Raw genomic sequence first — 12,457 nt, 5'->3', positions numbered from 1 at the left:
GTTACATGGACCGCGTAGGCCTAAGCGCCCTGGGGACACCCCGTAATGAGAGAAACTATTTTATGTCTGTTTTTATGATGATATAAAATGCGCACATTGGATGAAATTTGTTTCCTCCTTTACCGCTCATTTCTTTACTTTCTTCTCGTATTTCCTGCCTTTTTTCCTCTCACCTATGCCCATACTCAATCCCTCTTACTTTCGGCGACCCAAGACCAGTTTCCACGTAAGGCAACTTTCTTTTTTTTATCATTACTTTGACCTAATCACTACAACTTCTTCCACCTCAGAAGCGCAAAAAAAAAGAGTGGAATCGTCTATTACCAGAAAGAAACACCGGGAGTGTTAAGCCGATGGGAACGGCTCTGAAAAATGCCTGTTCTTCCGCCTTAGCGAGGTCATTTCGACGAGGATATGTGTTTGCTCGCAGTTCATTAAGTTCTGCGTTTATATCACTTGCTGCATTGAAGCAAGCTGTGAGCTCACCGCAAGCCTCTCCACGCAGCTCCCGTTTTCCGGCCCCCTGGCCGTTTTCTTTGCCTTAGATACAAACTCGCATGCCGAGACTAGCGACGCAGCTCCTACTCGCGTTGCGAGCCAGCTCTCCATCCCCGTGTGTTCGACTGCAGGCTTTCTTTCCCTGCAGGGAGGACGATAATCCTCCTCTTCATCGTCGAGGAACTCGACATTTGTTCTCTGTCAGCTCTACAAGTGGCTTAAGGGGTACAGGCGCAATGATTTTGCTTGCCGGGTTTCTTTTATGGCTTGAAAGACGCCTGCTATAAAAAGATATAATCATGAACATACGCTGGAATGTCAGAGCGTAGCGTAACTAATCTATTAAGAGCCCTTTGCTGCAATCAGTTTCGATTTCTGCCAGTGCTAGCGCGCGTCGACTCCTTCACGACGTCACATATATTTCTATTTATTTGTTTACACATTACAGTAGAGCTCATATGGTAAAGTCAAGATGGGCAAAAACTAATAAGGATCATATTACTAATACAGTTCAATAAAATATAATGATTACAATACAAAACCGCAAATAAACAGATCATCAGCAGCATGAAATAGAAACGCAGAGTTTACACAATCTTTTGAAGGGCATTTCCAAAATTTTCATTTTGTAACACCACATGAGGCAATGAATCCGTCTGTTGTAGTGCGCGGGAAATATCAATATTTATATTGGTTAGCCCTTGCAAGGTAGGGGGCAAAAGTGTAGTTAAGCTTGTGTCTGGTTTTCTGAGCTACTGATTGCGCGGCGTAAGTTTGGGGTGAGATTCCAAATTTTCTATTTACCAGAAAATGAAGAAAGATCAATTGAGAAATTTTGCTTCGGGTGTGGAGGAGCTGTATTTCTTTGGATACCGATACAGCAGAGGGAGAATCAGTATTTCAGGACTTATTTTAAATAAAACGCACTGCACATCTCCGTCCTTTTTTGTTTCAGTACTAAAATTTCTGTTTTTGTGTACAGATTCCAAACTATGTCTATATATTCGGGCTTGGCCCTAATGAGTGATGTATATGCCAATTTCCTAACCATATTAGGTGCTCCTATCGGTTTATGTCTCAAGAGACCTAATTTTATTGAGCACATCACGTTATATATCTAATGTGATCTGTCCAACTAAGGTTGGAATTAATAACAACACCTAAGTATTTCTAACATGTATTTTCAGAAATTGGCCTTTTGTTTATATAGTTAAACCTCAGTGGCATTTCCCGTCTTGTTATGCACATAAATAATGTTTTAACAACATAAATTACAATTTACCTTCTATCGCCTCAGTTAATACCATTTTTAAGATCAGTATTAGGCAAAGCTTGATCCATATGTCAGAGGATCGGTTATGCAATCGTCTGCAAAGAGACCAATCAAAAAAGTGGGTTAAATCGAAGAAACTATATCATTTACATAAACTAAAAACGGTAAGGGGCCAAGTACACTCCTCTGGAGAACACTTGAGGAGACAGGAAGAGGTGAGAAACAAGCGCCAGCAGAACCTGGTCAGAAACACTTCAAGCTGCCGAAATCGACAAAATTTCCTGCTATACGAATATCTCAAACGTTGATAATCCGTTGATGTTAAAAGTGCTGCGTTCTGCGTACTTAATAAAGCACTTCGCCGAAACCGAGATCAGTATTTTTAACATCAGCGGATTATCAACATCTTCGATATTGCTACAGCAGAAAATTTGTCGTTCTCGGCAGCTTGAAGTATCTCTGACGAGGTTTCACTGCCGTATCCCTCTTCTAAATTTTTATCTCCACATGTCCGGATTCGCCCTTTCTCCTCTTTGAACATTTTGTCGAGAACCCGAATCTATAGGTCATCTTTCGCACTATTGCCATCGCTCCACCTCTTTGAGAAGAAGTCTGTTGCAGGATCCCCCGCAGCATCTTGGCCATATAGTTTGAGCAGTCAGCCACATTTCACCGCAAATGTGGCCGTCATTTGTGACCGCAACATTTAGGCTCAGCCACAGATCCGTTTGTTCCGCTGTCCAAATTTTCTTGTCGGGATCTCAATGTCTGCCTTTGTAAATCTTACACTACCATTTCTGTATTATTGTTTCTTTTTAAATTAGTTATATTATCATTATGCGCCGTTTAATCTTTTTCTTTTCCGTCCATACTCCACTGGAATTAGAACCTACAGGTGCTGCACTCTCGCGTGCGTTAATCTGCATTTGTGTACTTTTTTTGGCCACGTAAACATGCAGGTAAATAGAAATCTATCCATTTCGATCCTTGCCCGATCTGCCAGTCCAATACTTGCCATCAAACCCGCCGCGATGGCTCAGTGGTTAGCGCGCTCGGCTGCTGACCCGAAAGACGCGGGTTCGAACCTGGCCGCGGCGGTCAGTTTCGATGAAGGCGAAATTCTAGAGACCCTTGTGCTGTGCGATGTCAGTGCACGTTAATGAACCCCAGGCGGTCGAAATTTCCGGAGCCCTTCACTACGGCTTCCATTATAGCCTGAGTTGCTTTAGGACGTTAAACCCCAACAAACCAAACCAAATATGTGCCATCTATTTTAAGTCCAACAACAAGAACGTTCGAAGCCTTAAAACCTCTTAGACAACACTGTTGGGTCATGATGGAAATCATTGCGGTAGCAATAAGTTTTTCTCTTCACCATTAGTATTTAATGAAGCCGCCGCGGACGCTCAGAGGTAACGGCGCTCAGCTGCTGACCAGTAAAACGCGGATTCTATCCTGGCCGCGGCGGTCAGCTTCGATAGAGGCGAAATTCTGGAGGCCTGTGTACTGTGCGGTGTCAGTGCATGTCAAAGAACCCCAGGTGGTCGAAATTTCCGGAGCCCTTCAGTACGGCGTCCCTCATAACCTGAGTCGCGTTGGGACGTTAAAAGCCCATCAACCCAAAACCATTATTTAATGCCTTACTTTATGCTATCCCTTCTCATCATGCTGCTCGCGCTCACCTCTACGCAGTACATAATGCGCTTTTTGCATCAGCTGCTGGAATTCTGCGCGTTTTGCTCTAAAAGGCAGTCATGTCGTTTTCTTTCCCAGCTGTCTTCTTTTTCCCGCAACAAAAATCCAGTTACACACTGCTGCTTTACGATCACCTCTGCTCTCCGCAAGTTAAGTATTCGATCTATCTGCAGGTCATTTATTAAGGCAAACTTGTCCAAGCCCTAGTGTCAAAACATGTCGCCGCGAAAGGCTGCCTTGCCGCCAGGATTTTGCGTGTGCTCGGTAGCGGACAGTATGGCATGTATTGTGATATATGACTGTACTTAAGACTTTGGTTCACAAGATTCCTGTTCTCACTTTTTATTCACGGCCCAATTCAAATGCCGCTGAGGTACAAAAGCGCCGCGTCCGTTCTGGCGACCAGTTGGCAGTTGCATACCTGAATCCAAGACAGAACTAAAAAACTCTGCCTCTCTCGTAACTGAGAGTAGAGTAAGCATGAAATGTTTACGGGCATAATGCGAAGCGCACGCGGACACGACGAGACGCAGGCCTGACAAGAATGTATATGCAGCGCGTTCGAAACTGTCCGAAGTGCGTAGAGGCGAAAGCGTTTTCAGCACCACTTTGCGTATGTGACACTGGTGATGTTACCACTGGATTACGTCTCACATAATTCATGACGAAGTAATGACAAATTACTGATTAGTGTGTAATGACTGATTAATGACTGAATACTAATAAACTGCTAATTAATGACACTTAAGCTTCGCCTTTAGGAGTGGAACGCGACAGCGTGTTGTAGCGCTGCCAGGCAGTCCGCGGAACGCCACCACCCGTTCGGCGTGAAGCCTCGTGCTTTGAACGCGACGCTTTTTGAGGAAAGGAAATTACGCAGTAATTCTCTGCCATCTCGGTGGACACCCGAGCCGCACCTTACAGGAAGGTAGAAACGCCACCACCCGTTCGGCGCGATGCCTTGCCCTTTGAACGCAACGTTTTTTGAGGACAGGCAATGGAGCAGTAATTCTCTGTCATCGCGGTGGACACCCGAACCGCACCGTAAAGCATTTCATGCTTAAATATTGTGGCATGTATGTGCTTTTTGCACGCGTTATTAGAAATCGGAAATTATAATTCCGTGCATTATCAAACGCACAGCTCGACTGATACTTGATAAACATGAGAAGGCACTGGCAGCAGTTATTTTTTGTGACTTGTTTGGAGACCAACCGGTGCTTGCATGCCGGTCGCGTCGGAGGGCTTAGAGAGTCTCGTTAAATCTCATTAAGTCTCGTACGGTGCCCGGATGTTCTCGTTTCAGAGCCCGGATGAGTGGATCTCGGTCTCGGCGTGACGTCACCACACCGCCGACAACGGGAGCTAAAAGCATTTCATGCTTAATACCCTGCTATCAGCGCTTTAATAACAGAACTACGGATTATCTCTCTATACGGCCTGTTCAGGCCTGAAGGTTGGTATTCCTGCTGATTGTGCCTTTCGGGTAAAAGCTGCTTGCCTGCGTCGGCCTTATCATGCGTCTCGTAGAGCTGAAAGGAACTCTAGAAATCAACCTCTTGCTCGTCTTCTAAAACCGTTCTTAATGAGAACTTCTAAAATGACTCCCAGACCTTAACCTAAGAGCAGAGTTTTGGGGTTGCCATGAAGTAAAACAAAATACGTTTGTTTCATCACAGCCAAGAAACCAAAGCAATGAAGCATTCTAGCACATACAAAGGCGAATGAATCAACGCCAGGGACAAAAGCTGGAATCGCCGTATACCGTACTTCTTTGTGGTAATTAGCCTTCACCAGGAAGTCATGCCATGTTGCACACGAAAGAAGTAAAAGAACATTGAAACCGAGGAGATCAAAGAGCTGTGTTGTGTTTATTTAGGGTGATATTGTTAACTGTGGGCAATTAGTTGGCTAATCATTTCAGGAGAGGTAGAATTTAGAAGAATGGGGAGGAAATGACAAGCGCACGCCGCCGGTGCGATCCGAACCTACGACTTCCAATCTTACGACCAATGGACAATGGATACACATGAGTGCCTTTAAAAGGAGCGTCGCGCAGCAGGCCACTAGACGTATTGTTGAGGGACTAGAATTACGTTCGAGTACGCACGAGCTCAGCCACGCTGCCAGATGTAGAAGAAAACTCGGAAGAGAGCGCGACACGTGCCCCTAGCTTCGCGTGCCACGAGCCAGGGCGATCTCCAGAGAAGAATCCGCCGCCGTCCGAGCAGCACGTCTTTTTTTTTGTCCTTACTTCTCAGGCCTAAGCCATGCAGGCCAATGCCGTCAAAGGACAAGCGAGTCCTTCGCCTACGCCATCGGGGCAGGACAGCAAGGAGATGTCGGCCATTGGGGTGGCAGCACCGGAGCGATCGAGGAAGCGCCGGTCCAGATGCAGCAAGCCCGGCAGCTCCAAGAAGGCAGGCCGCCAACTTCCACGTTTCTTCCGAGATTCAGCCCACGTCCAGGCAGGCGCCAACGTCACCAGGCCGTCCCCTACCAACGGGCACGAACTGCATCCGGTGAGTAACGAGCAGACCTTTTTGCTGTCCTGCCCCTTCTTCGTTTCGCCTTCCGGCTTCTTTCGCGCCGTTTCACTTATGTCAGAGTGAGTAACGAGTACCGGGAGCGAATGATAAGACCTCTTGACCGATGTCGCTCGCATCCTGGCAGAGGGACACAGGACAGTGCTATAGGGATAAGGCCTGTAGGAGCTAACTGCGCTACCACCACTGTTAGTCCCCTAAAATGCATTAGTCACTTATGGACAACTGCGAAGGCACATCAGCCACACTGTCTCCAAAGGCTAACCACTGCTGACGAGAACAACGTGAAGCAGTCAGTCGCTTTTCGCCGATTTCTGGTTCTGGGTAGCGTGCTGAGCTTTTCTGCTGCATGGTTTTAGACGACCGATATATTTGTTGCTGCCAATTACTATCTCCCCAAAGACCCCAAAACCTGACGTCCTCTTGCGCACGCACCATAGCGGCTCCATTGGCTCTCCGCACTAGGCGCAGGAAAGGTATTAGCGCGTTTTGGTGAAACGATAAGCAAGATGTAACGTGCCTAAATGTGACATACGGCGCCTGGAACTTATACGGGCGCCGGAAACTTTAGCTTAGTTCGGTTCGCATATGAAACACAAGAGCTAAATAAGCTGAGTGTCGACAGTGCCGGCATATTTCCCCCCCTCCGCCCCCCCCCCCACCACAGAAAAAAAAACAAAACAAATGTGATCTAGTGCGCCGTTAACCTTACTCGTGAACCAATTGTGAGATCTGGAAGCAGTCTGCTCGTGTTCTTAACTTCCAGTGCTCTGCGAACAAGTTTTGGAGGCTTATAGTTTACGGGCTTATGTTTCCTCACACCATTAATAATGTAAAAGAGTTATAAATCCAGAGGATTAGGGTTCTCGTTTCCGTCTTAGTTTTCCTTCTTTGAAGTAAGGAAGAAAAAATTATTATTCAACATGAATTGATGGTGTCTTCTCCAATGGAGTCCTCAGTCCAGAATCCCATTTCCCGCCAAGATTCCGCAGCAGTCACTGTTATTGCCGTGTTTCCCAGGAATAAAGTGCATCCTTAGGGGTAGGAGCTTCGTAGCGCGCCTGTGCACACACGCCAGAAACGGCGAGCATCAAGTAAGAGCTCCTGGTAATCCACGGACACTTCGTGTATTACCAGGAAGCCGATCACCTATCAGTAAAGCGCGTATATCCAGCCTATTCTCCGAATCTCATCCCATTACCTGTGATGTTTATGACTACGGCTCTAGGTTTCATTGCGGATCAATGGGGCTGCCTGGTGTCGGCAACAGTTCTCCACTGCCACCTTATGTCAAACGCACGCTCAGCGAGCCTTAGTAGGGAAGCATAATGATGAGAACTTAAATCACAATGATGCTTGAAAAAAACGCGCCTTTATGAAAAGAAAATCTCAATTCTGGTAATTGAGATGCACGTAGCATGTCTTTGCTATTAGCCATCCCTTAATCTTCCTCACATATGTTTACCGCAGGAAAGAGGCGCGGAACCATGGGCCACAGAATCCGAGGCCGTATTGAAGCCATCCAGCCTGGGGCCGCTCCTGCAGCCTTCCTCCAAACGCCTTAAATCCGCCGAGCGCGGTTCACCGCACTTTACTTCGAGCAAGACAGCCACGAACCCTCCTGCGTCCTGCTCAACAGTTTCTCCTCCAGGTACTGAAGTGTACCAAAGTTACATCAGCGTCCTTCCACAGAAAGAGAAAATTGCCGATGTATCCGTGACACGCTGGGTGCAACTGCTGCTTAAACACCTTCCAGCCTATTGCGTTTGGTGACTGGTTATTTAATTTATCGCGCTTGGTGAAGGCCTTTCCTCAGTTCTTTCTCGTCTTGTTTAGGGAACTGTAGTAGAAATCTATGTATTCCTCATCTTCCGCTTCTTTCGAGCTTACCTGTATCGCATGGATAACATTTCCTCTCAACTACGTGGCCAACTGTGGAATGTATACAATATAGGTGGCCATGAACATGGACACCTTACGCTTAGGAAGGCATAGGTGCTCTTATTTGTCAAGGTTAGCTTTATTTTTCTACAGGTGAGCGTCACCCTAATTCAGAATTCTGTCGATGAGAATTCTGGAGCGCAAGCCGCCGAACGCTTCTCTGTATTAATATATTAAATATTAACGCGATAGCATTAAGGCTTCCGCAGAAAGTCACATGACCTTGTGATATCATTACAACCTTCCCACCCGAATGTGACCAAACTGGCAGGTGGCAGTTAAAATAATGATTGGTTCGTGAGAGGTTGTTCGGGGAGAGCAATGTGGGTCGCATAAGGCCCACCTGTGGTTGTGCCTGAAACAGCCACCAACCGGGGCAGTGACGCATCGCTTAAATTCTGCACAACTGTGACAGTGCTATCAGGACTCCGTACTATCTTTGAGTGCAAAGTAGGCAATGACCAGTTCCCCATGTATGAGCATGTAGGCACAACCTAGGGGACGTGATACGCACAGAGGGCCCCGGGCAGCTGAAGGGAGCCGTTAACGCTTTCACGCGTACCCTTAAGGTCCCTTCCTGCCTTAAGTGCAGAAGCATTAATCAGGAGGTTCGGAGCCCAGCAAAATCGTCAAGCGTTTGTCTCTCCGAGAGTAACCTGGATCCCAATTCTGCATATAGGGATACGCCGTGCTTTCGCGCTGCATACGAATGTGTTAAACACTATCTCTCATTTTTGCTTTGCTTTTCCTGCTCGCGATGCGTGGCTTTCTGTAGACTCTGTACGTGGCGCCATGCACTTGGCGCAATATTGACGCCCGGTGTGCGAGCTAGTCGGGCACGCTTTCTTTATCAACGCTCCATGTTGTTCGTTGTGCGTTTTTTTTGTCTTTGTTTCACACCTCTTTGTAAACCTCTCTCGCTCTGCGTAGCTGAAGTTGTCCGCTAGTGAACGCAGAATTCACTTACAAACAGCACTGAATCTATAAATTTCTCCCTTTTCCTTGCAGATGATGTTCAGCGTAACGAATCGCCAGCACCCGGTGCTGAACGGGCCAGAGCGGAGGGCGAACACACACCTCAGGCCTCGGGAGCGCATTCAGAACCTCCAGCTGCCCCAGCTTCGGGAGCGCAGTCGACGACCCACGAGTCGACGGCATCCCGAACGCCGCATAGCTTCGAAGACCTCGTGCACGTCTCCGCAGGTCTCACGCCATCTAGTCCGTCCGAAACTTCCCACAAAGGCCTTTCCCAGTCGACAAGTGCCGTCCGGAACGCTAGCGCACCGCAGGCCGCCACGAAGGCTACCGAAGCACCGATATTCGCCAAGAGTAGGAGACAACCCGAGAACCCAAAGCGGCTCCTACACGAGAACGGTGACAACAGTCTGGCCAATAGAAAGTCCGTCGATCGCGCTGCAGACGGCATGCTAACGCTAAACACTGTCTCGTGTCCATCGCCAGCAATAGGCTACACTGGTCCACTGTCCTCTGCTACGGACCAACAACCGGAAGCGGGCCTGCGGGAAATGGCCAATCTGCCGTCCCTCCTGCAGAGACTGGTCCAGCCGTGCAGGAGGAGAGCGCACTTCGGATCTGTCACATTAAAGGTACCTGTTCCTCATATCGGCAGATTTTCTTTTTAACGCGTTAGCGCTAGAATTCTCATTACAGGAAAGCGTGTCTGGCGTTGGCGTGTGAAGCCTCTATGGAGTGGAGGCAATGATGAGAGGGAGAGAGAGAGAGGAAATCAGGGGAGGAGAGGTTAGAGTATAATAGAGAAAGAGGGCAAGTCGGTGAAAGGCAACAAGTGGCGATAGGGACGGGTCGGGGTAGGGTCGAGGGTTTACGGCGTGGCACATTGCTGGATTGGATCGGGCGGAGTAGGTGAGGGTACAAAAGGGTGTTCATGACATGCTAATCGGAATCATAACGAAGAAATGGGCTTGGGCAGGGCATCCAATGTTATGGCAAGATAACCGCTGGTTCTTGAGGGTAACGAAATGGATTCCAAGAAAAAGCAAGCATAGCAGGGCGCGGCAAAAGATTGGTGGGCCAATGAGATTAAGAAGTTTGCGGGGATACGGTGTTAATTGTGGAGACATGGGGGAGGCCTTCGCACTGCAGTGGGCGTAGTCAGGCTGATTATGATGCTGCTGCTGCTGATGATGATGATGTATCACGCGGTGATTGACTGGATCACACGACCAGCCAACTCCAAGGGAGGGGGGGGGGGGCACAAATGGTATACGCATAATCTGCCGCATGAATCGCAATGATAACGTGTTATCCCTGAAGGTCATGAAGTGGGCGTTCACAAAAAGAACTGTGTGTTGACGTGATCCAAGTCAGCATGGACATGTCTCGAGTTAAAAGCCCTCCGGTCGCATACGTGTTTATTAACAGTGACACATTGAGATTGTCGCGTTGGTAGACATTCATACAGGTCAAATAGCGCAAGAAAACGAGGGACTAGAAAATATTGAGATTCCTTTGTCCCGCAGTGGACGAAGTTAAGCTGATGATAATGGTTTAGTTTAGTTTATGGTGTCTAACGTCCCAAAGCGACTCAGGCTATGAGACACGCCGTAGTGAAGGGCTCCGGCAATTTCGACCACCTGGGGATCTTTAATGTGCACTGGCATCGCACAGTACATTGAAGGGACTTCACCATTGTGAATGACAGCAGTGGTGCCCTGTTTTTCTGCGGGTTTAGGTTCCCAGTATAGAAAAGCCTCTGAGAGCAGGCTATATCTGTTTACTAGTTAAGGGCGAATGGCGACATTGCGGAACTTTTTAAAACGATTGGGACAGCCGTTCACGTAGATGTGAGTAGTACGCGAAAGTGATGCTGTAAAACGTCGAGAAAGTTGTGCACACCGATAATTGATGTTCATTCAATACCGTGCCACCCGAAAGGTTGATTATCGCTTCGCACTAGAAATTGTGCGAAAACTAAACTAAAAAGAATGTTTGGAGGATGGAGCAAGGGAGAGCAGAATTGCTATGCTCCTCTTGGGAGCATAGTCGAGCACACTCCCGCCATATTGATCTTCAAAGCACCCGTGTTGATTAGGGACGCCACTCCTCATGGGTACGAAAGCCAGGCATTACGGTGTAGGTGTATGGTCCTTTCATTCGTTTATTTATGGCTTTGGGGCTTGCTTGATCTGAAATAAAATACTGATGGAGCGAATGGGCGACCACGTCACGAGTGAAAATACTCACCGTGAGCAAGAGTGAATGCAGTCTTTGGAACTCTGTTCTTGATGATAAAAAAAATGCTACCGGCTAAAATGAACGAGGGTTCGCAAAGCACTAAAATAGTAGCTGGATTAACCGATTTCCTTCGGGAAAGGAGCGTCAAATGGTTTAGAAGCAATGGCTTTTTAAAAGTGCACGAATGTCTGGGGATGCGTCGGAAGCATTGTAAAAGTTGCAGCAATAACTATATTGTCATTTTTAATTCATACTTTCCAGGTACGGCAGTTCGGCAAGTGCAAATTTTCTGCGGCGGGACTTTTGTGTAGCCCAGGTGGAAGACATCCACAGGCTCCTGGTGATCGCCCTCTCGACTGTCGCCAAATTTCTAGAGCATCGGCGCCGCGACACCAACTCGCGGTTTGCGCAGCTGCAAAAAACAGCCGTCACCCTCGTCGGCTCTCTCAAATGGCTAGACAGCGCCACCAGGGCCAAGGCGCAGAATAAGCTGTCAGGCACCCATACAGTCCTGTGGCCCACCAAGGACCTGCTTGTAGACTCTACCCTCTCCGTGCTCTACGCCAGCTTTCCCACCAGCTATGCCAAAGCCGCAGAAACGTTCGCCGATCTGTGGCTCCACTCCCGCCGGGCCCTATATGACCTCGAGACAGACCTAGTGTACCATGGCGCCGCCGACATGCCTGCAAACATGGCACTGCCGTTGGTCGACTACGACTACGAACGCCATGAGATACGCGTCTCAATCCAGGCGCTACCCTGGCCCGTCTACTGCGCCCATGGAACCGACGCAATGTTCTTCGGCGGTCTGGGTTTCCTCTACGCCACCGAACTCACCAAGAGTATCGACGCTGAGGGCACGACGTTCGACGTCGGCGGGAACGTAGGAAATGCCTGGACTTCGGACGTTTGGAGAGATGTGATAGCGGAGCGCACGAGCTGCATGGCACGTCACGCCACGGATGACAGCGATGAGGGCCGTGGAGGAGGCCTCTTTCCCTACACTCCGGGGCTAGAGGTGGCGTATGCGGCGCTCCAGGAGGCGGTGACTGCGGACACGCGGATGGCTCACGTTCTGGAGGCGTACACTGAGCAGCAGCTCTTCATCACGCTCTGCTACCTGATGTGTGGCGCCGCTCACCCGGGGTCCCGAGATTGCAACAAGGCATTGCGCCACTTTCCGCCCTTTGCCCGCCACTTTCGCTGCGGCCGCGGAAGCAAGATGAGGGCCGACGAGCAGTGCTCGTTTTTATACCTTGGCTACAGTGAACAGCAAGGCAGGGAGTGA

General features: G+C 48.5%; 1 protein-coding gene across 1 annotated transcript; it reads left to right on the top strand.

Moving 5' to 3' along the window:
- Positions 1 to 3,541: 3,541 nt before the first annotated feature.
- On the top strand, positions 3,542 to 12,457 carry LOC149372712 (uncharacterized). The gene is made up of 5 exons (XM_089582462.1): positions 3,542 to 4,922; positions 5,728 to 5,988; positions 7,483 to 7,663; positions 8,962 to 9,560; positions 11,486 to 12,457. Exons 2-5 carry the CDS (start codon positions 5,737 to 5,739, stop codon positions 12,455 to 12,457), a joined length of 2,004 nt encoding a protein of 667 aa, XP_089438588.1. The 5' UTR covers positions 3,542 to 4,922; positions 5,728 to 5,736.

The sequence above is a fragment of the Amblyomma mixtum genome, chromosome 1 (genome assembly GCF_055824585.1).
Source record: "Amblyomma mixtum isolate Tamu chromosome 1, ASM5582458v1, whole genome shotgun sequence".
In the NCBI taxonomy this organism is placed as follows: domain Eukaryota; kingdom Metazoa; phylum Arthropoda; class Arachnida; order Ixodida; family Ixodidae; genus Amblyomma; species Amblyomma mixtum.
The sequence above is the reverse complement of the archived record's forward strand: the minus strand, read 5'-3'. Positions and strand labels throughout refer to the sequence as shown.